The 26,248-nt window shown below is 36.4% G+C and overlaps 1 protein-coding gene across 4 annotated transcripts in view; it reads left to right on the forward strand.

Moving 5' to 3' along the window:
* The window catches only part of UBR3 (ubiquitin protein ligase E3 component n-recognin 3), a 364,711-nt gene extending 344,683 nt beyond the window's left edge, over positions 1 to 20,028 (forward strand). For all 4 annotated transcript variants that reach the window (XM_037850484.1, XM_037850488.1, XM_037850485.1 and 1 more), the window contains exons 37-39: positions 16,232 to 16,441; positions 16,979 to 17,118; positions 17,462 to 20,028. In XM_037850484.1, the coding sequence (XP_037706412.1) occupies positions 16,232 to 16,441; positions 16,979 to 17,118; positions 17,462 to 17,579 (468 nt within the window). In that variant the 3' untranslated portion in view covers positions 17,580 to 20,028. The remainder of the gene's footprint in view (positions 1 to 16,231; positions 16,442 to 16,978; positions 17,119 to 17,461) is intronic.
* Positions 20,029 to 26,248: the final 6,220 nt, after the last annotated feature.

Below are 26,248 nucleotides of genomic sequence, written 5' to 3' on the forward strand. Positions count from 1 at the left end.
TTTTTTTTTTTAATAGTAGCCATTCCTTTTTTTTTTTTTAATGGTAGCCATTCTAATGTTGTGAAACGGTATCTCATTACAGTTTTCATTTGCATTTCCCTGATGGCTAATGATGTTGAGCGTGTTTTCATGTGCTTTCTGGCCATTTGGATATCTTCTTTGGAGAGATATCAGTTCAAGTCATTTGCAAATTTTTAAATTGAGTTGTCATTTTGTTGTAAAAGGTTTCTTTATATATTCTGGATATCAAACCCATATCAGATATGTGGTTTCCAAATAATTTCTCTCCTTGTGTAGGTTGTCATTTTACTTTCATGATGAAGTCCTTTGATGCACAAAAGTTTTAAATTTTGATGTGATCCCATGTATCTGTTTTTTCTTTTGTTGCTTGTGCTTTGGGTGTAAAGTCTTAAGAAACCATTGCCTAACACAAGATCCTGAAGATGCCGCCCTATGCTTTCTTCTAGGAGTTTGATATTTCTAGCTCTTATATTTAGGTCTTTGATCCATTTTGGGTTGAATTTTATATATGGTGTGAGGTACAGGTCCTCTTCTTTTTTCTGCAAATGTAGATCCAGTTTTCCCAGCACCATTTGTTGAAGAGACTGTTCTTTCCCAGTTGAGTGTCTTTGCCACCTTGTCAAAAATCAGTTGGCCATAAATGTGAGGATTGATGTCTGAGCTCTCAGTTCAGTTCCATTGGTCTGTGTTTGTCCGTGTGCTACCCATGCTGTTTGATTGCTGTGGCTTTTTAGTAAGTTTTAAGATTGGGAAGTGTGAGTCCTCCAACTTCATGCTTCTTTTTCATGATGGCTTTATCTATTTGGGGCCCCTTACCCTGCCATATAAATTTGATAATTGGCTTTTCCATTTCTGCAAAGAAGGTTGTTGGGATTTTGATTGGGATTGCATTGAATTTATAAATTGCTTTGGGTAATATTGACGTTAACAATATTTAGTCTTCCAATCCATGAACATGGAGTACCTTTCCATTTATTTAGGTCCTCTTTGATTTCTTTTAGCAATGTTTTGTAGCTTTCTGTATACAAGTCCTTTATATCTTTGATTAGATTTATTCCTGTTTATTTGCTTCTTTAGTTGCTATTGTGAATGGAATTATTTTTTTGATTTCTTCTTCTGAGTGTTCATTGCCTGTGTAAAGAAACGCTACTGATTTTGGGGTGTTGATCTTGTACCCTGCCACTTTGCTGAATTCATTTATTAATTCTAGGAGCTTTGTTGTGGATTTTTCAGGAATTTCTGTTTATAGAATCTTATCATTTGCAAATAGGGAAAATTTTACTTCTTCCTTTCCAATCTGGATGCCTTTTATTTCTTTTCTTGCCTAATTGCTCTGGCTAGAACTTCCAATACAGTGCTGAATAACAGTGGTGACAGTGGGCATCCTTGTCTTGTTCCTGATCTTAGAAGGAATGCTTCCACTCTTTCACCATTAAGTAAGATGTTAGCAATGCCCTTTATCATGTTGAGGAAGTTTCTATGTATTCCTAATGTTATAGGATTTTTTTTTTAATCAAGAAAATGTGCTGTATTTTGTCAAATGCCTTTTCTGCATCAATTGAGATGATCATGTGGTTTTTTTTTTTCCTTCATTCTGTTAATATGGTATATTACATTAATTTTCTTATGTTGAACTAACCTTGCATACTACGGGTAAATCCCATTTGATCATGGTGTATAATTTTAATATGTAGTTGGATTTTGTTTGCTAAGATTTTGTTGAGAATTTTTGCATCTATATTCATAAGAGTTATTGGTCTGTAATTTTTGTGTGTGTGTGTGGTATCTTTATCTGGCTTTGGTATGGGATATGTTGGCCTTGTAGAATAAATTAGGGAGTGTTCTCTCCTCTTCAATTTTTTTGGAAGAGTTTGAGCAGAATTGGAGTTAAGTCTGCTTGGAATGTTTGGTAGAATTGCCCTGTGAAGCTCTCTAGTCCTGTGGCTTTTCTTTGTTGGGAAGTTTTTGATTACTGATTAAATCCCTTTATTAGTAATTGGTTGTTGAGATCTTCTATTTCTTCTTGATTCAAAGTAGGTAGTTTGTGTGTTTCTAAAAATTTGTTATTTCACCTAGGTTATCTAATTTGTTTGCATACAGTTGTTCATAGTATCCTCTTATAGTCCTTTTTATTGCACAGTGGGGTTGTCAGTAATATCCCCCTTTTCATTTCTACTTATAGGAATGTGTCCTTTTTTTTCCTCTTTGCCAGTCTAGGTAAAAGTTTGTCATTTTATTGATCTTTTCAAAGACCCAACTTTTGGTTTTGTTGATTCCCTCTATTGTTTTTGTTTGTTTTCTGTTTCATTTATGTCTGCTCTAATATTTGTTATTTCCCTCCTTCTCACTTTCCGTTTACTTTGCTCTTCTTTTTCTAGTTTTTCTAGTTTTGAAGAGGTTAGGTCTCTGATTTGAAGTCTTTCCTTCTTTTTTAGTGTAAGCATTTTGAGCTATAATCCCATAAGTTTTGGTATATCGTATTTTCATTTTCATTTGCCTAAAGATATTTCCTAATTTCACTTCTGATTTCTTCTTTAGTCCATTGGTATTGTTTAATTTCTAAATATTTATGAATTTTCCATTTCTCCCTCTGTTGTTGATTTCTAGCATCATTCCATTGTGGTTGGACTTATATGTGCATTGTATGATTTTAATATTTTTTTATTTATTGAGACTTGTTTTGTGACCTAGCATATGGTCTATTCTGGGGAATGATCCATGTGCACTAGAAGAATTTGTATTCCATTTTTGTTGGGTGAAGTGTTCTATATATGTCTGTCAGGCCTGGTTGGTTTAGGGTATCATTCAAGACCCCCTTGTTGACCTTTTTTTTAAAAAAGAACATATATACAAAAAGGTGACAGTCCCCAAATCACAATTCAACAAGTAGCCACAGAACAAATTCAAAAAGATGCCATGGGCTATAGTTTCACCACTTCAGTCCTTTCCCTCCAGCAATTCCAATACCCCAGCAACCAAGAAAAAGAAAATTGTATAGAGATTCAGTATTCATATTCCATTCTTAAATTCCATCTTGTCTGTTGCTACCCCTTCCTCTAGTTTAATCATTTTCCTAATCTTCAGGGAAGTGACTACCCTAACTTGTTCATGTTGAAAAGGGGTGTCAACATTATGGGAAAAGGGGACACATCTGGTTGATGTTCTTGAAGAACATTATTGATCTTTTGACTAGATGTTCTTTCCATTATTATGAATATTGTATTTAAGTCTCCTATTAATGTAGATGTGTCAATTTCTCCCTTCAAATCTGTCAGTATTTGCTTCATATATCTTGGGGTTTTTCTGTTAGGTGTATATATATTTATAATTGTTGCATCTTCCTGTTGAATTGTCCCCTTTATCGGTATATCGTGACTATCTCTGTCCCTTGTAACCCTTTTTGACTAATATTATCCAATATTTGTATAGCTACCTCAGCTCTCTTTTGGTTTCTACTTGTATCGTATATTTTTTCTCATCCTTTCACTCACAACCTGCTTGTATCTTTGAATTTATAATGAATCTCTTGCAGGCAGAATATAGTTGGGTCATGCTTTTTTATCCATTCTGTCAGTCTCTGCCTTTGGACTAGAAAGTTTAATCCATTTATATTTAAAGTCACTACTGGTAATACAGGACTTTTTCTGCCTTTTTGCTATTTAGCCTTTGTAAGTCTTACAGCTTTTTTGACCCTCACTTCCATTAATGCCTATTTTTATATTTGCTTTTTTGTGTTGAACCATATTGAATACCTTTTCACTTCCATCCGGATATATTTTTCATCTTGTATGTGTGTGTGTGGTTACCATAGCATTAAAATTTAGCATCCTAATTATATAACAATTGTGTTTGGTCTGTGTTCTGGTTTGCTAAAGCTGCCAAAATTCATTATACCAGAAATGATTTGGTTTTTACAATGAGGGGTTATCAGCTCACAAATGTACAGTTCTAAAAACATAAAAGTGTACAAACTAAGGCATCAACAAGAGGATACCTTCACTGAAGAAAGGCCAATGGCATCCAGAACACCTCTGTCAGCTGGGAAGGCATGTAGCTGGTGTCTGCTGATCCTTTGCTCCTGGGTTGTATTACTTTTAGCTTCTGATTCCAGTGGCTTTCTCTTTAAGCATCTGTGGGTTCTCACTTAGCTTCTCTGGGGCAAACTCTGGGCTTCATCCCTTAGCTTAGCATCTCCCAGCGTCTTTCGGTCTGCATCTCCAAGTGTCTGGGTCTGTATCAGCTCTGAGCTCTGTCTCTCTCCCCTGAGCTCTCTTAAGGACTCCAGTAAATTAATTGAAACCCACCTTGGGTGGGCAGGGTCATATCTCCATGGAAACAACCCAATCAAAAGATCCCACCCACAATAGATCTGCTCCCACAAGAGCAGATTAAAAGAACATGGTCTTTTATGGAGTACATAACAGATTCAAACCAGCACAGTCTGTTACCAATTTAACTTCAATAGGATACATGTATGCTTTTTCTATATCCATGTCCCCCACCATCACCATTTTTTGGTACTTATTACCACTTATATCTTTGTATATTGTATGTCCAAAAACCTAGATTTGTCATTATTTTTTATGTATTTGCATTTTAGCACCTGTAGGAAATCAGAAGTGGAGTTACATACCAAACAGTACACTACAATAATACTGGCATTTATGATTACCCAAATGGTTACTTTTACTGTTTTATTCCACTTTGAACCACTGTCTAGTGTCCTTTCCTTTCAGTTTGAAGAGCTCCCCTTAGCATTACTTGTAGGGCAGGTCTAGTGTTGATGAACTCCCTCAGCTTTTGTTTATATGAGAATACTTTAATCTCTCCCTCATTTTTGAAAGAGAGTCTCACAAGATATAACATTCTTGGCTGGCAGTTGTTTTCTTTCAGCACTTTTAGTATTGCAGTCCACTCCCTTTTTACCTCCATGGTTTCTGAAGAGAAATCAGCACTCAGTATAATTGGGACTTCCTTGTACATAAGACATCATTTTTTTCTTGAAGCTTTCTGAACTCTCTCCTTGCCTTTTGCATTCGATAGTGTGATCACTATATGAGAGAGTATATTTTTCCTCATGTCTGTCCTATTCAGTGTTCTCTGGGATTCGTGGATATGCATCTTCACGTCTTTTGCTAAGTTTGGGAAGTTCTTTGTCATTCTGTCTTTAAATATTCCTTCTTCTTCTTCTTCCTTTCTTCTCCTTCTGGGACTGCCGTAATGCATATCTTGGTGAGTTTGATGGTATATCAGATGTGTCTTAGGCTATTTTTGCTCTTAATTTTTCTTTTATTTTTCCACTCAGCCTAACCCATTTCAAATGTCTTGTCTTCAGGTTCACTGATTCTTTCTTCTGACAGCTCTAATCTGCTATTTAAACCCCCCTGGGTATTTTTAATTTCGGTTATTGTGGTCTTCAACTCTAGTAGCTCTGTTTGGTTCCTTTTTAAAATTTCTATCTCTTTACTAAGACTCTCATCGTGCTTGTTCATTGTTTTCCTGATATCCGTTAGTTCTTTCTCTGTATTTTTCTTCATCTCCTTGAGCACTTTTAAGTTCATTTTTTAAAAGTCTTTGTTTGGTATGTCCACACATTTTTTGTCTTCTTTGTTGTTGTTTTCTGGATTTTTGTCCTCTTCCTTTGGATGAGTCATCATTTCCTGTTTCTTTATTTGTCTTGCACATTGTACATTTTAATATTTTAAAATGGGTCTTCCTTTGGATGGGTCATCATTTCCTGTTTCTTTATTTGTCTTGCACATTGTACATTTTAATATTTTAAAATGTTAACTCTGCGATTTGTTCCTTGAGATGTCTATTTCTTGGTTTTGTAACTAGCTGGTGATAAGTCAGAGAGTTTCTTGAGCTTCAGCCCTCCTATCAGAAGGTCTGCCCAAGGTGTAAGTAGTGTGCAGGGTTTTCCCTGTCTTTCTGGGCCTGATCTTTTCCTAGGCTTTTGCTTGTTTGTTGTTTTGGAGTTTTCCTGTTTACAGGAATTTGGTTGTCCCCTGTGTTTCCCAGGAGACAGACCTCCCTATCCTGGGTGTTTGAAGCCAGCAGGCCTTTGTCCCAGACTGTCTACCTCTATAGTTTTTTCTTTTTTTAATGCAATTTTATTGAGCTATATTCACATACATATACTCATCCAAAGTGTGCAATCAATTGTTCACAGTATCATCACATAACTGTGCATTCATCACCACAATCAATTTTTTGAACATTTTCATTACTCCAAAAAATAAGAATAAAAATAAAGATTTTTAAAAAAAGTAAAAAAGAAACCCTAAACATCTCATACTCCTTTTTCCCTCCTATTACTCATTTACTTTTTGTCCCCCTTTTTTCTACACATTTGTCCATACACTGGGTAAAGGAAGTGTGAGCCACAAGGTTTTCACAATCACACAGTCACACTGTGCAAGCTACATAGTTAATTACAGTCGTCTTCAGGAATCAAGTCACTGGATTGCAGTTTGACAGCTTCAGGTATTTCCCTCTAGCCATTCCAACACACTAAAAACTAAAAAGGGATATCTATATAGTGCCTAAGAATAACCTCCAGAATGACCTCTGGACTCCATTTGAGATCTCTCAGCCACTGAAACTTTATTTTGTTTAATATCTCTTCCCCCTTTTGGTCAGGAAGGCTTTCTCAATCCCATGATGCCGGGTCCAGGCTCATCCCTGGGAGTCATGTCCCACATTGCCAGGAAGATTTACACCCCTGGGAGTCATGTTCCACATAGTGGGGAGGGCATTGAGTTTACCTGCTGAGTGGGCTTAGAGAGAGACATATGAGCAAAAAAAGGAGGTTCTCTGGGGGTGACTCTTAGGCACAATTGTAAGTAGGCTTAGCCTCTCCTTTGCAGTAACAAGCTTCATAAGGGCAAGCCCCAAGATCGAGGACTTGGCCTACTAAATGGTAGTCCCCAATGTTGTGAGAATATCAGGAAGTTTGATGTTTCCACATTTTTCCCCAGGCCCTCAAGGGGTCCCTGCAAATACTCCTTACTCTGCCTAAATTACTCTGGGATGTATTGGGGTTTCATGCTAACCTGTATAAACCAACCAGTTTTCACCCCCTATTCAAGGTTCCATGTAATTATGGTGTTCGAATAAACTGACCATACAAGTTCTATTATATAGCGGGCTACAGAAAATACAGATTTTGCACTAAATAAACATCTCTTCCTTTGGTCTCACATAGAAGTTGAGGTTTTAAAACACAGTCAGTATCATCCTTTACCCTTCAGTCTGGTTTACCTTAGTTGTAATCAAGTCCATTTTGTTCATAACTAATTGAAGTCTGATCTCTTTTTCAGCTTTTTTAACATTTGCTGTATGGGGTATTACTGACATTCATAGCTGCTGAACTTTCTCGCTCAGGGTCTCAAGTGTCACACAGATACCTGAAGTTACAGGGACTGACCAGGTTATACACAAATAGCTCAGCATCTCAGAATTCAGAGATAAGCACTACAACTCATGAAGAGATATGACTGTTGTAAGAGCTTACAATCTAGAAAACTTTACCATAAGCCTTCCCCGATAACCTGTGCTCTCAGATTCAGTTCTCAGAGTTTGCACATTACAGTTAGTCCATATTAGTGAGACATTATAATGTTTGTCTTTTCGATTCTGTCTTATTTCACTTGACATACTTCCTGAAGGTCCATTCACCTAGGTATATACCTCACAACTTCATTTCTTCTTGCCACTGCTTAGTATTCTATTGTGTCTATACACCATAGTCACCATCCTGTTTATCAGTCAATGTACCCTTAGGCCACCTCCATCCGTTGAGAATCATGAATATGGCTGCCATGGACACCAGTGTGTAATGTCCACTCATGTCCCTGCTCTCAGTTCTTCCAAGTATATACCCCATAATTGGATTGCAGGACCATATGGCAACTCCATAGTTAGCTCCTGTGGAACCACCACAATGCCCTACAGCTGGGCTGCTCCATTCTATGTCCCTACCAACAGGGAATAGGTACATCCCTCTCTCCACATTTTCTCTAGCACTTGTATCCCTTTTTTTTTTTATAACAGTTTTATTCACACACCATACAATCCACTCTAAGTAAACAATCAGTAATTCCCAGTATAATCAAATAATTAAGCATTCCTAACCACAATCTATATGAGGACATTTCCATCTCTTCCCCAAAGAAAGAGGAAAAGGAGAAAAAAAAAAAAAAAAAAGAAAAATACAAAAGATAGAAGAAAAATAGAAATAAAATACAGTGAAAAGGTCAGACAACATCACCACCAACAAGAATCCCATATCACTTCCTTATATCCCCCTCTTTTGACATTTAGCTTTGGTATATTGCTTTTGTTGCAATTAATGGATACATCTTACAATGTAACCATTAACTGTAGAATCTAGTTTACATTGATTGTATTTTTTCCTCTATTTCCAATTTTCATCACCTAGCAATGTTGACATTCATTTGTTCTCCCTCATTTAAAAACATTCTTGTATTTGTACATTTAATCACCATCATTGACCACTCTAGGTTTCGCTAAGATACACAATCCCAGTCTTCATCTTCTATCATTCCGTCTGGTGTCATACCTGCCCTTAGCCTTCCTCTTTCAACTGTACTCACACTCATCTTTGTTCAGAGTATTTACAATGGTGTATTACCATCACGCACTACTATGCTATCCATTTCATTTCGGCTCTATACAGTCAATCCTGTTGAACATTCTGTACTCCTTCAGCATCAATGCCCGATCTCCAACCTCTTTCTATCTCCTGATAACCTGCGTTCTCAACTCTCAAATTTCCCTCATCCATGTTAGTCCATATTAGTGAGATCAGACAGTATCCATCCTTTTGTTTCTGGCTAATTTCACTCAACATAATGTCTACTGTCTACCATTTTATCTTTTGGATTTTGTATGTCATATCTTATTTTTAATTTTTCCTGTCTCTCTCTCTTTTACCCTTACTGAGAGTCTTCATTTCCATACTCGTCTCCAAACTCTCTCTCCTGTCTTTTCTTATCTGCCTGTAGTGCTCCCTTTAGTATTTCTTGTAGAGCAGGTATCTTGTTCACAAACTCTCAGTGTCTGTTTGTCTGAAAGTATTTTAAACTCTCCATTATTTTTGAATGACAGTTTTGTCAGATATAGAATTCTTGGTTGGCAGTTCTTCTCTTTCAATATCTTAAATACATCATAACATTGTCTTCTTGCCTCCATGGTTTCTCCTGAGAAATCCACACTTAGTCTTATTGAGCTTCCTTTGTATATGATGGATCACTTTTCTCTTGCTGTTTTCAGAATTCTCTCTTTGTCTTTTACATTTGATAATCTGATTATTAAGTGTTCTAGAGTTGATGTACTCAGATCTATCCTGTTTGTACAGTTGAAAGAGGAAGGCTATCTTGTATGCTGCACCTCTTGGATCTGGAATTTTATGTTTTTCATAAAAGACGGGAATTTTTCAGTGATTATTTCCTCCATTATTCTTCCTGCCACCTTTCCCTTTTCTTCTCCTGGAACACCCATGACACATATATGTGTGCACTTCATGTTGCATTCAGTTCCCTGAGACCCTGCTCATATTTTTCCATTCTTTTCCCTATCTGTTCCTTTGTGTGTAGGATTTTATATGTCCTGTCCTCCAGTTCATGAATCCTTCCGTCCGCCACTTCAAATCTCCTGTCGTATATCTCCATTATGTTTTTCATCTCTTCTTTTGTGTCTTTCATTTCCATAAGTTCAGCCAGTTGTTTTTTCAAACTTTTGAGTTCTTCCTGATATTTGCCCAATGTCTTTTTTTATATCCTTCATCTCTTTTGCCATATTGTCCTTCAACTCATTGATTTGATTTTTGAATTGATTTAGGAGATTTGTTTGATTAGTAATCAGCTGTTTCAATTCCTGTATCTCAGTTGAAGTGTAAGTTTTTTCCTTTCACTGGGCCATGTCTTCGCTCTTCCTAGTGTGATCTGTAATTTTCTGTTGTCTGTGCATCTGGTTTTCTTGATTACCCCAATCAGATTTTCCCAGACCAGACAGGCCCAGGTCTCAGGAGGAGGTTGTATTCAGTGTCTGGTTTCCCTGAGGATGAGCCCAGCAGATTGTCAGACTTTCCCTGTGAGGCCCCTAGACTCCGTGGTTTTCCTATTCTGCCCAGCAGGTAGCGCTTGTCAGCCTGCAGCTCCCCATGAGCATAAAGAGGTGCAGTGTATTTAATTCTCAGTGAACTTTGTCCCAGCCAGGGACCAAGGGTGTCAAAAGCCAAGCTTAAGCTATTTCTGTTTTTTGGAGTTTTTTTTTTTCTTCTTCCCAGGCTCTGAGTTCTGAGTTGTCTGAGGGCAGGCCACCACTTGAGCTGGGCCCCATCCCCCTCTTCTTAGGGAAGATACACCCTTTAGGGAGTTATCTCCTACATTTGAATTCCTCCTTTGTCTCTTAACTCCACCCTTGCCTGGATCAGGGCTGACAACTGAAAATGCCTGAGGCTTTCTCTAATGAGCTACTTAGAATGCGAGAGAAAAAAATGGAAAAAAAGCAAGATGTCCCCTTTTCAGAGCCACGCCCCAGCCCTTCAGTTCACCAGGCAAGAATTGCAATTTGTACCCAGTTCTCTGTGCCCCTTTTCTTGGGACATGGTTATTTTCCAGTATTCTGAGCTCAATGGACTCCAAAGGCCTCTGTTTTTATTTGTTTATGTATTTTTTTTCCATCAGCCTCACCTCGTCTCTGCCAGGATAAACCTCTGGTTTCCTTTCCTCCTTGCTCCAGGTTTATCTGTGCTCGTAGCATGTATTCAGTAATCCAAATTTGTTAATTAAAACCACAATTAGAGTCACATTCCATGGTACCCAGCAGGGACTGCTGCTTTTTCGCAAAGCAAAGTTTTGCAACTCGGTCTTCTGTGCTGGTGGGAGAGGGGTACCATTTCCACAGTTTGGGGAGCTTTACTTACAGTTCTATGCTGAGATCTCAGCTGTTCTACCCATTCCTGACTGGTGTATGGACTGTCCCCCCATGAGTTGTTCCAGACTATTTTCTAGTTCCTGGCTATTTACTAGTTTCTCTAGAGGACTGACTATATTCCACACCTCCCTATGCTGCCATCTTGCCCTTTGTCTCCCCTCTGTAGTTTTTTGCAGTCCTTTTGTTGCATCAAGATGCTTTTTCCTGGGGGGCAAATTCTGGAAGGAGGGCACAGTGGAGAGGACTTTTCCCAAGTCAGTCTTTCCCAGCCAAAACAGGGCCAGAGACTCATGAACTGGGTGCAGACCATTTCCAAAGTGCTCTGGGGAGGGGATCAGGAAGGGCACCAGAAGTTTCTCTGATGGCTCCTCGAAGCTCAGCTTTCCTGGCCTGCCCAGCAAATGCAGTCCTTTAGCTTACTGTCCCCTGCAGCTCTGAGGAAGCACTGTGTCTTTAAGTCTCCACCATCCCTGTCTGGGTTGGGTTGAGACAATAGCTGCCTCAGAGCTGGGGCCCCAGGAATCTGAATTCTCTAATCAAAAGCCATGATTAGTGATCAGCTGTGCTCACCCCTGTTCTTGGGGAAGAGGATTTTTACATACCTTTCAGTCACCAGCAGCTAGCCAGAGGCTACACTCCATAGTGGCCTGCTGCAAGAGTTGGGAGATGGCACTGGTAGACACCATGTGGAGACAGTAATTTACTGTTTTTTACTATAATTTATCAGCCTCTTCCTCCCGCTCTTCCTTGGATGCTGTACAGTGTTCTCCTGGCTCCAGAGCTTCAAAATACTTGTTTCAGACAGTTCCTGCCTGTTGAATAGTTGTTTTGGTGGGAGAACTGAGTTCTGGAGTTCCCTGCTCTGCAGTCGTCTTACAATCCTTTCCTGGAGCTATAGTATCTGAGAAACATAGTAACATGATGTAAATAGTGTTTCAAGAGGGTAGTTCTAAATTTTAGTAGGTAAAGTTAAAGCAAGGAGAGAGGGAAACTAGAGATTGTTTACAGGCTAAAGAAAATTTAGACTATTATTCTGATAATAAAAATGAGAAAATAACCAATGCAAGAGACACATAGGAAAAATATGTAGGATTTGGTGACCAGATATAGATTACCTTTAAGATCTTAAACTCAAATCACTAGAAGAATAGCAATTAGTATAAATGGTTTTGATAGGAACATGCTCCCACTTAAACACCATTGATGATTCCCATTGCCTATGGAGAAAAATATGGACTTTAAGGATCTTCACCATCTTGCTTGCCTTTCCATCTTCATTCTGTAACACTCCCCTGCTACTATCTTGCTCAAGTCGTAAAAGAGTGTCTCTTAAGTGTGCTGTATATTTTCAAAGCATCTGCACCATTGCTTATTGCTGTTACTTTGATCTAAAGTAACCTTCCTACCTTTCTCCTGTTGAATTAATCACCCTTCAAGACTTTTCTAAAATAAAGGTCACCTCTTCCATGAAGCTCTGTCTGATAGTCCCATCTTCTTTTACAATCCTAATCCCTGTCTTGTGCTATATGACAGTACTTTTGCCAGTGTCTCTATTATAATAGTCACCATAGTTGTCATATTTAATTTTCATGTGTCTGATTCAGGATGTTCCAGAAGGCAGAATTTGTTTTTTATTTATCCTAGAAAGTGCTCATACCGACATGTCATCTAATAAATATCTGTGAAACAAATGCTGGGACTGTACCATTGACAGAAGTAAAACTGATGGAAGGGAGCCAAGTTTCAGGGTCAATAAAATATTAGTATTTCAGATGAATGTGTCAGTCTAGACTTAATTTTTAAAACACTGGAGTGAATAATAAAGGCATGTAAGCATAAGTAATATCTCTACTTTAATTTACATTTTTTCGAGAATCCTTAAGATATTTCATTTTGCACTTTTTTTTTATTATTAAGGAAGGGGAAATTCATGAAGTTAATTGACCCTTGTATATTATGTTAAAAAAAATTTTCCTGCCTAGTAATTTCCTTTTGAAAGCTAGGGCACTGCTTTCAAAACTGAAGTTACATTTTGATGTTTGAAAACCCGTGAGGAATGACTTGGAGTAAGAGATGGGTATAATTGTAGAACCAGAGCAGGGAGAAAAAGTGGTGAGCACACTCAAAATTTTTTATTTTCATATGAGTCAAGTGCTAAGAGATAAAAATTAACTTATGTGATAATATAAGAATAAGACTACATTTTAGATGAATGATTATTGGTATGAATATTGATGGAAAATAATAACATTTTAAAACATCATCTCCTCATAAAAATGAATGATAATTATTTGTTTTAGAGTCAAAGTAGTAGACATTTCTTTTTCCTTACTCTGAATTTTTACCAGTTATTTAGGTGTACCCCATCCAACCTCCATCCCTGCTCCACTCAGTTCCAGCTCTGACCCTGACCCTGACCCAAACAGACTCTATTTCCCAGAAATTTTAAACTTGATTAAAACAATTTACCAGGGATAAACAGTGATTGGAGTGGAATAATCCAACAGCAGTGACCTTGAAAAATAATCCATGTGTTACTGTTTCTGAATTTTTGTATCAGTTAAGATTCTTTGGTTGCAAACATTAAAATCCAATTCTGATTTAGGTTAGCAAAACAAACCCAAAGCCAATCACAACAGAAATAAATAGGACTCATGGAAGAATACTGGGTAGCTTGCAGAATTGAAGAAGAGCTGAACTACTACCCATTAGGAAGAAGAGAAACCACTAAGACCTCTGGTCTGTTTTCTCTGAAGTGCTGCCATTGGATGGCTCATCCTCACCCATTTTCCTTCCCTCCATGTATCTGCTCAAGATTCAGATCACTGGGAGAGAGAATCTGATCGGCCTAACATATCACATCCCTGTTATGGAACAGGATCTTATGATGGAGCAATCCCATCAGACCTTGGAACAGGAAAAGAGGCTATTTTCCAAAAGAACTTGTAGTGCTGTAAATATAAGAAGGCAGAAAAGGATGTTGTAGCAGATTTAAAACAAAACAAAACAAAACCAAAAACACTGGTAGCCTATTACATTCACCTCTTACCTGCCCAGTACGTACACATCTTTCTTCTTACCCTTGGAGTTTCACTTCTTCCCCTGTCCAAAATGGTGTAATCATCCCATTTACAACCATGGATGTACCTACCACTTTCCTAAATGCACAACCCAAAGTTGCATCCAAAAGTTACGTCCTGAATCCGGAAGCTCTGGGAAATGCCCATTCCTCCTCTAGATTTGTTGCGCTCACATCCTGATGATCTGGAAAATTTTAATTAGCACCAACTCATGCTGAATTCAATAGTAAGAGAAAGGGAAAGAAAAGAAAATGAAAAATTTTGAAAAAATATATGACAGCAAGAAAATTTGCAACTAGTTGTAAAGTGGCAGCTAATATAGAGTCAAAAATATGACTGACTTCTTTCACTTCCCATTTCCCTCCTTTGATCAGCACCTCAACTGGTGCTGTGACCTGAATATATGGTGATCAGTCCTGTCTTGTTTATATGAGGCTGTAATAATTTTGCCTTCAGTTTTTACCTTCTGAGTTTGGGACATAAATGGGCCCTTCTAATTCCAAATGTACTGCTACCAATCCTCACTGTATAGAAATATTTCTATTCCTTTTGATAGTCAGGGTCAGTCACTCTACCTAATGCTATTAGGTACCAAAAAAAAAACTCCTAACTCTAACTCTCTTAGTGATGTGAGGAACTTACAATGGTCAGATAACATTTAGTTTCCAATTCAGTGGAACTGTTATTATGTTCCCTTTAGAGGCACAGCTTCCTTAGGTACTAAGACCATAGCAGAGTCCAGAGTTAGCGGGAAAGCAGAAATCTGAGGCTGAATTTTTAGGTGTAATCATGAGAGATGCCACAACCAACTTTCACCCCCTGGTTCCCATACCTCTGTATTTCAGCTCTAAGAAAAGATTACCCATACATACTTGTTGCTATTTAGAGCATTTGCGTCATTCTGTAGGAGTACATATTTCATTCTGTAGGTGTTTTCATCCATGTGGCACCATCTAAAAATTTATCAGTATAAGTAGTTCATCATTTAAAAGGCCAGTGATTTTTTCATATGACTGGTTAAATGTTAAGACCAGTGACTTCCATGGACATCTATGTATTGCTTTACATCTCTTTTTGAAGGAAGTTCTTTGCTTAGAGGCAATATGGTGTGGCATTCATGTGATGTGCATTCTAACCTAGAATAAGTGTCAAGCCCAGTGAAGACAAATTGCTATCCCTTCCACAGATGGGAGGGTTCTACTGTAATCAGACTGTTTCCATTTTTGGAGTCCAGGGGTGGCTGCTGAGAGCTGGAAAATGGTGTATTGTGAGCCTGTATATTGTCTTTATCCTTGCCACCATGATTACTTTATGGTGACTAGCACTAAGCTAGCTACTTACTCTATTGATCTAGATAGATTATAGCTATAGGTAATGTGAAATGATCACCATATGAATTGTCTGTCATTTACACAGTTTCTTAATAGATACACACTACATTTTGTCAATTTTAAGTGTTAATGGAATAACATCTAGGAAAATTTAGCACTAATACCAGTATTTTTATACAACTGTAAATAATGAATAAAGTATAGCTTCCAAGCAAATTTAACAAATTTGGGATTTTTTTTTTTTTTTTTTGGTACTTACATCAGGACATTTTTGAAGAGAGTTGTAGCCCCAGCACTTACAGATACAAAAGATCTTAACAGCTTGAACTGTTACATCATCTAAGGACACTCTATATTATAAAGTTTTGAAATAGAAATAATGAATTATAACTATGACCTTCCTTAGGAAAAAGCTAATAAATTGGTTTATCTGAGAAAAGTAAAAACTTGGTGTTTAAAATGTATAACTGTTTAAAACTTTTGCATTAAGCATATTTGAAAACAAATAAACCTAAATCCATTTTCCATGCATGTTTAGTAGTTAACTAAACTGTTTTTATCTTAAAGTAATAACCAAGTTTTAATGTGTTAAGATACTTAATCTCAAAAATTACATCACATTGTGAATTGGAAACTACATTAAAATGGAGAAAGGTAACTGTTGACATACTATTTTAATCATTTATAAAATGGAAGAGGAGGAAAGTGTTAATAAAGAAATTGTCACATTCTTGAAGAAAGATATTTCTTTCCTAGGAAAAAAAAGGTCTTTAAAAAGAATCTCTTTGTTTTAGTGACTTAAATACATAAAATTAATATTTTGGGGTATTGTTTTAGGCCTTGCTTATCCAAGATTCAAGATGGAAATTACCACACCTACTACAGTTGCCTGAGAATTATAATACCATTTTTCAGTACTACCACAGAAAAACCTGTAGCGTCTGCACCAAGGTTCCTAAAGATCCTGCTGTTTGCCTTGTTTGTGGTACTTTCGTATGCCTGAAAGGACTTTGCTGCAAGCAACAAAGTTACTGTGAATGTGTATTGGTAAGTAATAAACAATAATATAAAATTTATGAATACTCAAGTCTCATACCACATGGAAATGTGGCATATATGGCCAAATCACCTCTTCAAATTACACTAGACTTTGAATTAAATATACTCTACAAATAGGGGTTTTGTTTTATTCTTGTTCCTTTTATTTCTGTAGAAGGATTTCCTCTGCCATTTTTAACTACAATTCCAGTTTCTTCTCTCTACAATCACTGTCCTTTAATGGTGCACACCTTTCAATGTTGTGCTGTGAAACAGTAGTCATAAATTCTTTTGGAGATGATAGCCTCTGAATTAGATTGATTTTTGATTGCTTTACTAGATAATCCTTACTCAAATTCCTCTTAATGTATTAATAATAAATTGTTGCATTTGGGGTTATAAACTTAATTTAGATGAAATTTCATTAAAAACTTTTTAAAAATCTCTCTATATATTTTTAGAAGACATTTAATTAAGTCATTCTTGATTTTGTTATAAAGCCCATTTAGTTATGAAGTTCATTGGTATGTTTTTAATATTTTTTAGCATTCTCAGAACTGTGGTGCTGGAACAGGGATTTTCCTTTTGATCAATGCATCAGTGATTATCATTATTCGAGGTCATCGCTTCTGCCTCTGGGGTTCTGTATATTTGGATGCTCATGGAGAGGAAGATCGAGATCTAAGGTCAGATGTGCAAGGATATATATCATTGAAGTTTGGTCATAAAGAACAATGTGCCATTCTTAGCTTTTTAATTATTCATATATATAAAATTATTTATATATAAATATATATAAAGAATTATTTATGTATTCAAATATATATATAAAGAAGTTCTGATGTTCATTAATTTAGAGCTATTTATAGTTTTTGAGATATTTTCCCCTTTAGAATGCTGAAGAAAACACCAAACAAACCAAATTGCTCTATGAGATTTTTGCCACACAGAATCTATTAAAAAAGAAATACATGGTAAATTTCCATTATATTGTATTATTTTTAATATTTTTTTTCCTTATTATTCTAGGCGAGGCAAGCCTCTCTACATTTGTAAGGAAAGATACAAAGTTCTGGAACAACAGTGGATTTCTCATACCTTTGATCACATCAATAAAAGATGGGGTCCACATTACAATGGGCTGTGACTCACCACCTCAGCATTGCATCATATCATCATTTTCATTAAGAATTTACTTTTATCAACAATAAGCTTTAACTTAATTTGGGGGAATTAATACTTTTGCTGGGTGTGAGGGGAAGAAAGTATGCATTATGAAGCCTTTCCAAAATTAGGTGCTTAGTAACCACATTAATGGTATAATAATTTTTTTCGAAGTATCTGGAAAACATAACGAGTAACAAGTTAAATCATTCTCTTGTGGTCATTTTTTTTTTTTAGTCCACAGTTAATAAGAAGCACAATTTGTTCACAAATCATTTAGAAATTTTTCTCCCAACAATATGCATATAAGCTACCCATTGGTACTTAGAGTGAGTGTGATTTATTTGACATTTAACTGCTTCCTTATATCTGTGTGTTTAATTTGCGTCTGCTAAACATATTGCATCTTTTCCTCTGCCATTGTTGTATTGATTTCAGATTTTTGCTGTATGTAATTAGAAAAAAATGTAAAACATGATTTATGTGAAATATTGTATAGTAAAAGTTGATCTAATAGAACTTTAAATTTTTTTATTATTGTGAGGAATCAGTTATAAGTTTAAAGCTTTGCTGAAAACTTAATTCATTCTCAGGAATTTCGTAAATATTTTCCCCAGGTAAATAATTGAAATAGCTGTAAAATAAGTAGATAGCTGCTGTTAATATAATACAGTACATTTTGGGATATGTGTCTGGCTAGGGATTCCTTAAAAATCAAAATTTGCCATTTCGGTTGGGTTAATTACTAACAATAGTAACAAATAGGTTTTACTCTAAAATCAAAAGTTTTAAGAGCATTCACATAGCAGATTTTGATTCTGTGCATGCCCACCTTTTATTACCAACCGGATTTTCGTTTAAATGATTGGATTGGAAATGTACAGACTTCTCCACAAACAAAACATGATTTCGGAACTTTCCTGTCAGCTCAAGAAGTTCAACTATTTGTGCAGTGTAATCACTGCTATTTCTGCTTGGTTTCCTAAAAGGCTCAGTGGCAATGACTCTCATGAATGAGCCATGCATCTGCATTGTTAGAAATTGCTGTGAAAAGCAATTTATGTTTTTAGGGTTTTTAAATCAGTAAGAATGGGAATGATTGAGCTAAAACCCACTCTGTAAGTAGGAAAGGATGATTACCGAAAAGCATGTTATATATTGCTACCAAGGTTTTTTTCCCAAATGACTCAATAATTCAATGATTATTTCATATATAGTGCTATCAAACAATTCTTGGTACTTTGGACTTTCATGGCTTGTTATATCAAATTACATTTTTATGTATAAAAATAAAGTAAAAAAATCTAATGATAGAATATAAAAATGAAGTCAGATCCATGTTATAAAAAGTAATTGAATGACATGATGTTACAGAATATGAAAATGGACGTTAAATGATGGTCTAGCATTTAAATAGGGAAGGCAGAGCAGTGCATTTTCAAATGCACTCAAAAAGTCAAAATTTAACCTCCTGCTCTACAATAAAATATATGGAAATTGCTTGCTATTTTTATATACATTTCCAAAATGTTAAGATAACTTTCTGTAAGACTAGAATGATCCTGTTTGACTAATTACTGTCCTTTCCAACACATTGCTACTTTTTAAAATACTGTATCGTAAGTTCAGCCTATCATATTTTTTGCATTGGTCGTTATGAATACCAGACCATTTTGTAGGTGTGATTGAAGATCAAAATGCTAATTTACATCTCTAGTAAATACTGTTACAGGATTCATAAACTTGAATAATTCTACAGTTTGAAACTCTGATGCTATATATACATGGCATAATGTACTCAGACTTTGATTACTACATATTTAAAATGGAATGTTTTATGGTTGTGCATATGGATGTGAAGTGAATATATTAGCCTTAACATTAAAATTTGGAGTATTTGACAGTGTTTATTTTGATATTGGTGAATTAGTCACCAATAAAATTTTTAAAAAACACTTGGTTGAAAATTGTACTTGAATACATACATGCATGCTGCTAAACTAGATCTTTAATTTTTCCCTCATAACTTTTATAAGTCCCATTTATAATCCCACTTTTAAAAATAACAGATCCAGTTAGAGTGATGTGTGTATATTAGTAAAAAAAATGTACTGGTGTGATATCTTGTATGAATGATCAGTTAAATACAGTACATTACTGTAGAAGTTAAATCAATCTTTATAATTAAGCAGAAGTTACAAAATTAGGAATAATCAACACTGTAAGATATGTTAATAAAAACCTACTGTCGTTTAGTTTGTGAAAGGTCCTTAAAATTTTTAATGGTTTTGTTTTTCTTTGTTTTCAAAGATATTGAAATTAATATATGTGAGTAAGCATGACTGAAAAGATCAGATTATATCATAACTTATAGTCATTTTAAGGTGGAGTAAGTATAAAGAAATTGCTTTGGCTTTTACTTTTTATTTTTAGAGCTAGTTGCTGTTTCTTCTTTTCTTGTTTCATAACCAATGCAAGGCCTTTGCTAAGTGTGTGTGTTTTAGGCAGGGATGGGAAGAAGGAAATGGGTATAGAGATCTGAGAAACACTGGTTGGTCCCTGCTGTTTGCTGAAATTTCCCAGCTAGACCTCAGAATTTAAAGTGTTTTATGATGTTTACTTTGAGCGGTCTGTGGTTTTGTTTGAATTGACAACCTTCACCCCAACCCCCATCCAGTAGCTCACCAGCCAGTTACCAAGTCAGAATGCATTTCTGTTCTTAAACCTTTCTTTATGTTTTAAGATTCTGATATTTATTGATTTCTTTGACTTAGAAAAGATGCTAACTAAAAGAATTGAAGGCTTGGAGATAACAGTATGGGAGGAGATGTGGCTCGAGTCTATACAATCTTGAAGATTATAATTAGAAACTTTCAAAGTCCTGTTGTTGACTTGTATTTGAAGTCATGTTGGACCCAAAAAATAGTATGGTTCTAACCAACAGAATCAAATCAGTGAGCCAAGATGCATTCACTGGTAGTTATGCGTGGCACGTGATGGTTAGTGGGAGAACAGAAAACTTGTGACTGTGTCTCAGTCCCATTCACAGGACATAATCCTTTCCTCTACCCCTGTGATCTGCTTAGTTCATCAGGGATGAGCTGGAATGGGCAGAATGATGGCAAAATTGTCATTTTTCTATTTATGACGCTTTAAACTCCCTTGATAATCAGGCACATCAAGTATGAAAGAGCTATTTCCTGTTATACTCATGTAGTCATCAACTAGCGGTGGAGTGAATGCAATTCCATCTGAGGCAATTCAATGAAAAGGCATAATGGAACATTGTGTTGAATTAAATGAATGTTAGATGTGACAATACCAAAATTGATGAGATAGGGCCCAAGAGCAGGCCAAAACGAATAGGGTTAAGAGCACAGATAAAGGCTTCAGCTTGAGAGGAAGGAAAAGGGACAAGAGAAAGGGAAGAAATTCTGGAGTAGAGTGAGATAACTCGTAATTGATTCCCTCTATTTTCTTGGTGACAAAGAAGCATTCACTCTATTGAGTATGAGCAGGCCTAGTATATCTGAGGACTTGAGGGGAATGGTAAAAGTTCAGACCTATGTCAGGAGAAGGGAACAAGTGAGGAATAAGGAAAAAGCCACAGAAGTTATATTGATAGCCCAGTAGAATCAGAAGCCATAAAATTTTAATGGAGCCAATTCGATAGGTACTATGACTTTATAGAGCTCCTGTGATCAGCAGTCCAGAACCTGAAGGACAGAAATTAGACTGCTAAGTTAATTTGTGGCTTGGATATTAGAGAGGTGCAATATAAAAGCAAGGTGGTAAGAGAATTGGGGTGCTGGTTGAAATGATTTTGTGGTCCATGCTGGATTTGTAGGCTAAAATGAGGGCTTTAGGGTTAGAAGTCACAATAAGAAGGAATGAGCACATTTAATGGGAGCTTTCAAAGTTTTCTTCTGAAATTATGAAAAATTGCTTCTGTGTTGAAGCATTTAAATTCATTTTTTCAGTGAATGTTTATTCAGCTTCTCCTGTGCGCCAAAGACTGTGTTAAATACTGAACATATAATGGAGAGGAAGCCAATAGTCCTTTCTCTCACATAGCTCTCTGTGTAAGGGGTTATTAGCTTCAATCAAAAGGAAATTTGAAGGTAGGCAGTCCTTGGCAGCTGCTCAAGGAAATCATTATGGATGCAGGGTCCTACTACTTTCCTTTTCTTCATGTTAGATTTATAGCTTTCATCCTCATGGTTGCAAGATGGCTGCTGACTTCATTTTCCATGCAGGATAAAGGCAAATGAGCCAAAAGCCTCAACCTAAGGCTTTGCCATTTATTCCCAGCCCACTTTACATAAATCTTCTGTAATTTGTGGCCACTCCTAAATGCAAAGAAATCTGGGAAGGTGAGTAAACTTTTCAGCTTCAATGCTAGAGGATTCTGAGGGAAAGGGGGTGGAGGGGCAGGCAATTGTGAATGACTTTTAGATAACTAATTCAACTTTGATTTCTCATCTGTACAATGGAGATAATAGCTAATGTAATCATTAAATGAACATGGACACTTCTGGCATCCAGCAATGACAGATTAATTCTGATTGCATTAGGTATCTATTGCTGTGTAAAAAATTACCTTAAAACTTAATGCTGTAAAACAATAAACATTCATTATCTCAATTTCTGTGGGTCAAGAATCCAGAATCAGTTAGTGGGTATTTCTGGCCCACAATCACTCACAAGGCTGCAATTAAGGTATCAAGCAGAGCAGCAATCATCTGAGGCTTGACCAGGGCTGGAGGAAATGCTTCTAAACTCACTCATGTGGGTTTTGGCCAGAAGCTTCAGTTCCTCACAATGTGAATCTCCCTTTAGGACTCCTCGCAACATGGCAACTGACTTTTCCCAGAACAGGTGATCCAGGGAGGGAACACACGAGAAAGCATGCCCAAAATTCCAGTGTCTTCTTTTAAAACCTGATCTTGGAAGCAACATACCTTCACTTTGCTGTACTGACCACACAGAACCAACCCTAGGACAGTATGGGCGGGGACTATGCAGGGTATAAATACTTAAAGGCAGAGATCATTACGGACCATCTTTGAGCCTGGCTACTACAGTCAATAATGATTCACATCTTTTCCCACATGCATACTATACTCAATTCCTTCCAAGGGCCCCAAAAGTCTCATTCCACCCTCTGATCATCTTTTTTCAAGAAAGGTAGCAAATGTTTGCAGCTGAGTAGATTTGTGGATCTGCTTGTACAAATTTGGGGATCATGATGGACTTGAACACCATCCAAGCTGGTGGTGTTTCTGGTGACATAATTGTATGAACTTTGTGGGTCTCCTGTGGATCTTATTGGGATTCACTCCATTAGGCAAAAGCCACATCCACAAATATCTTCAAGATAAGCCCTTGTATTAGTTTCCTAGGGCTGCCATAACAAACTGTCACAAACTGAGTGGCTTAAAAAAAATAAATTTGTTCTCTGACAGTTCTGGAGGCTAGAAATTTGATATCAATGTGTTGACAAGGTTGATTCCTTCTGGAGACTGAGGGATTTATTCAGCAAATAAAGCCCTTTCCCAACATACTTTACATAAATCTCATTAGTCAGTACTGTCATGTGGCCACTGCTAAATGCGAAGAAATCTGGGAAGGTGAGTTAACTTCCATCCATGCCTCTCCTAGCTTCTGGTTATTGTTGGTAATCCTTGGTGTTCCTTGGCTTGCAGCTGTATCACTCTGCCTGTTGCCACATGATCTTCTTTCTGTATGTGTATTTATATGGCTTTCTTATAGGGGCACCAGTCATTGAATTTAGGGCCCACTCTAATTCAGCCTGACCTCATTTTCACTTGATTACATATGCAAAGACCCTTTCTAAATAAGGTCACATTCACAGGTACTGGGGGTTAGAACTTCAATATATCTTTTGGGGTGATGCAATTCAACCCACACAGCCCTTCTCTTCCTTAGGGACAACACCTTTAAGCTGCTTGCAAGCCCTTCTGTTTGAGAGGATTTGTGGGGCCCATCCTTAAATTCTTTCGCCTTTCAAAACGTATTATAAGAGCAAAAAAAACACCAGGCAGAACCTTCAACATTTTTGCTGGAAATATCCTTAGGTAGATCACCCAATACATTAGATTTATTTCCTACCTTCTACATAATTTTTAATGACAGTGGTACTTAACTTTCTATCACAACATCACAAGGATCCCCTTTCCTTCAGTTTCCAGAAAGATTTCTTCACTTGCCTGTAAGACCTCACTGACAGGCTCATCAAAGTCCAAAATTCTGCAAAATTCTCATCTGTTCAAGACAATTTCACTCTCCTTAAAGTCCTTACAGTTGAACCAACTTCTCCTCACTGCCCAGTTCCAAAGCCACTCCCACACTTTAGGTTTTGACATGTTAGCAGCATTCCAGGTACCAAAATATGTATTATTATTGATTGCTGTATAACAAACTACCCCAAAACATAATGGACTTGAAGAACAAACATTTATTAACTCATAGTTTCTGTGGGGTAGGAATCCCAGTGCAGCTGGGTCAGATGGTTATGATTCAAGGTCTTTCACAAGGCTGCAGTCAGGTGTCAGCCAGGGCCATACTTGTCTGAGGCTTGACTGAGAAGGGAGGATCAGCTTCAATCTCACATGGCTTTTGGTCAGAGGCTTCAGCTCCTTGCTGTGTGGGCCTCTCCATAATGTTGCTCATGACATGGCAGCTGGCTCAAGATGGAAGCCGTAGTATTTTAAAAATAATCTAATCTCAAAAGTGGCATATGATCATTTCTACCATACATACCAACCCTGGTAAAATGTGGGAAGGTATTACACAAGAGTGTAAATGCTAGAAGGTGGGGATCACTGGGGGCCCATCTTACAAAGGAAGCTAAAAAAGCCAAATTAGTGAGCAAAAGTTTAAGAAGAAACAGGATTTGTATAGTCCTTTAAGACATTAACTACTAAGGGGAAGATAGTAACTTTACAGTAGAGAAACCTGGCAGTCACCGTTTTAACCAAGTGATTAAAGTTAACATCACCAATAATAAGGTATATTGACTTCATGAACCTTTAGTATGTTTCACAAAAGCATTTCTGTAGTATAATTACAAAAAAAAAAAAAAAAAAAAAAAGGCACAACTTCCTTCCAAACATTTGAAAACATAGACAAATCCAACTAAAGGTTCTTCTACAAAATAACTTTCCAGTGCTCTTCAGAAGTGTCAAGGTCATGAAAGATAAGGAAGAACTTAAGAAAATGTAATGGACTGGAAGATGATAAAAAAATAACTAAATGCAATGTGGAATCCTGGATAGGATCTTAACCCAGATAAAGAGAATTAGTGTAGTTAATATTAAACTATGTTAAGCTAATATTGATTTCTGATTTTGATCATCATACTATGATCATGTGAGATGTTCAGGGAAGCAGAATGAGAGGTATACAGGAACTCCACAACACTCATGTATCTTTTCTCTAAATCTAAAATTTGTTTAAAATAAAAAATATAAAAAAAGACTTATAGTCTAATAAAACTTTCCTGAAATAAAAGACCTGAATCTTCATATTGAAAGGTCACATAGAGTACTGGGAAAACTGGCCCTGAACAATCAACTCCCAAGATACATCCTAGAAAAATTATTAGACTATAAAGAAAAAGAAAAGTTCTCAGAACTTACAGTAAAAAAAATATATCAAATAACTTAGAAGGACAAAAGAATTAGACTGGCATCAGACTTGTCACAAACAACAAGCAAAGCAATGCAAAAGTGAGCAGAATTTTCAAAAACCTCAAGGAAAGAAGGTGTGATCCAAGGATTTTATTTAGCAAGTTGTCCTTCAAGTATCAAAGCCATAGAAAAACAGTTTTAAGCATGCAAGTATGATCCCTTCTTGAGAAAATCTGCTATAAGATTGGCTTCATCCAACCACAAATTGGTTTGGGAAAAATAATAGAAACAGGACTTCAGATATTAAAATTATTTGGTGCAGATTGTGGTTTTTTTAGTTGAAAAAAGAACCAATTAGAAATTCTTGTTCTGAAAAAAAATAACCAAAATTAAGAACTCAATGGATTTTTTTACATATCACATAAGATACAGCTGAATAGAGACTAGGCAAACTGGAATATAAATTGGAAGAAACTATATAGAATAAAGCATAGTGATTAAAAGATGAAAAAGTAGAGAAATACAAGACATAGAGGACACTGGAAAATATTGAACATATTTATAATTGAAATCCAAGAAAGATAAGGGAGAAGGAATGTGGCAGAGACAATATTGGAAGATACGATAGCTCAGAAATTTCTAAATGCAATGGAAAACACCGAGCCATAAATTTGAGAAGTTCAGGAGATCCCAAGTAGGATAAATAGAAAGGAATCCATACTTAGACACATGATATCAAAACTGCAAAAAAATTTTTTTTTAAATGAAGCTAAAATCTCAGAAAGCTGCTCAGTGAAAGGGGAATGGCTTTAAACTCACAACTTCTCTAATTAAAAAAACAAAAAAAGATTGCATGTCCTCAAAAGACTTCTGACTTCTAAGAAGTAACATTGGAATCTGGAAGGCCATAGAAAAATGTCTCCAAATATCTTGAAAGAAAATAACTGCAAGATTTCTCTACACAGCAAAAATATTCAAGAACAAAAGCAAAAAGAGACAT

The sequence above is a fragment of the Choloepus didactylus genome, chromosome 9 (assembly GCF_015220235.1).
Source record: "Choloepus didactylus isolate mChoDid1 chromosome 9, mChoDid1.pri, whole genome shotgun sequence".
NCBI lineage: Eukaryota > Metazoa > Chordata > Mammalia > Pilosa > Megalonychidae > Choloepus > Choloepus didactylus.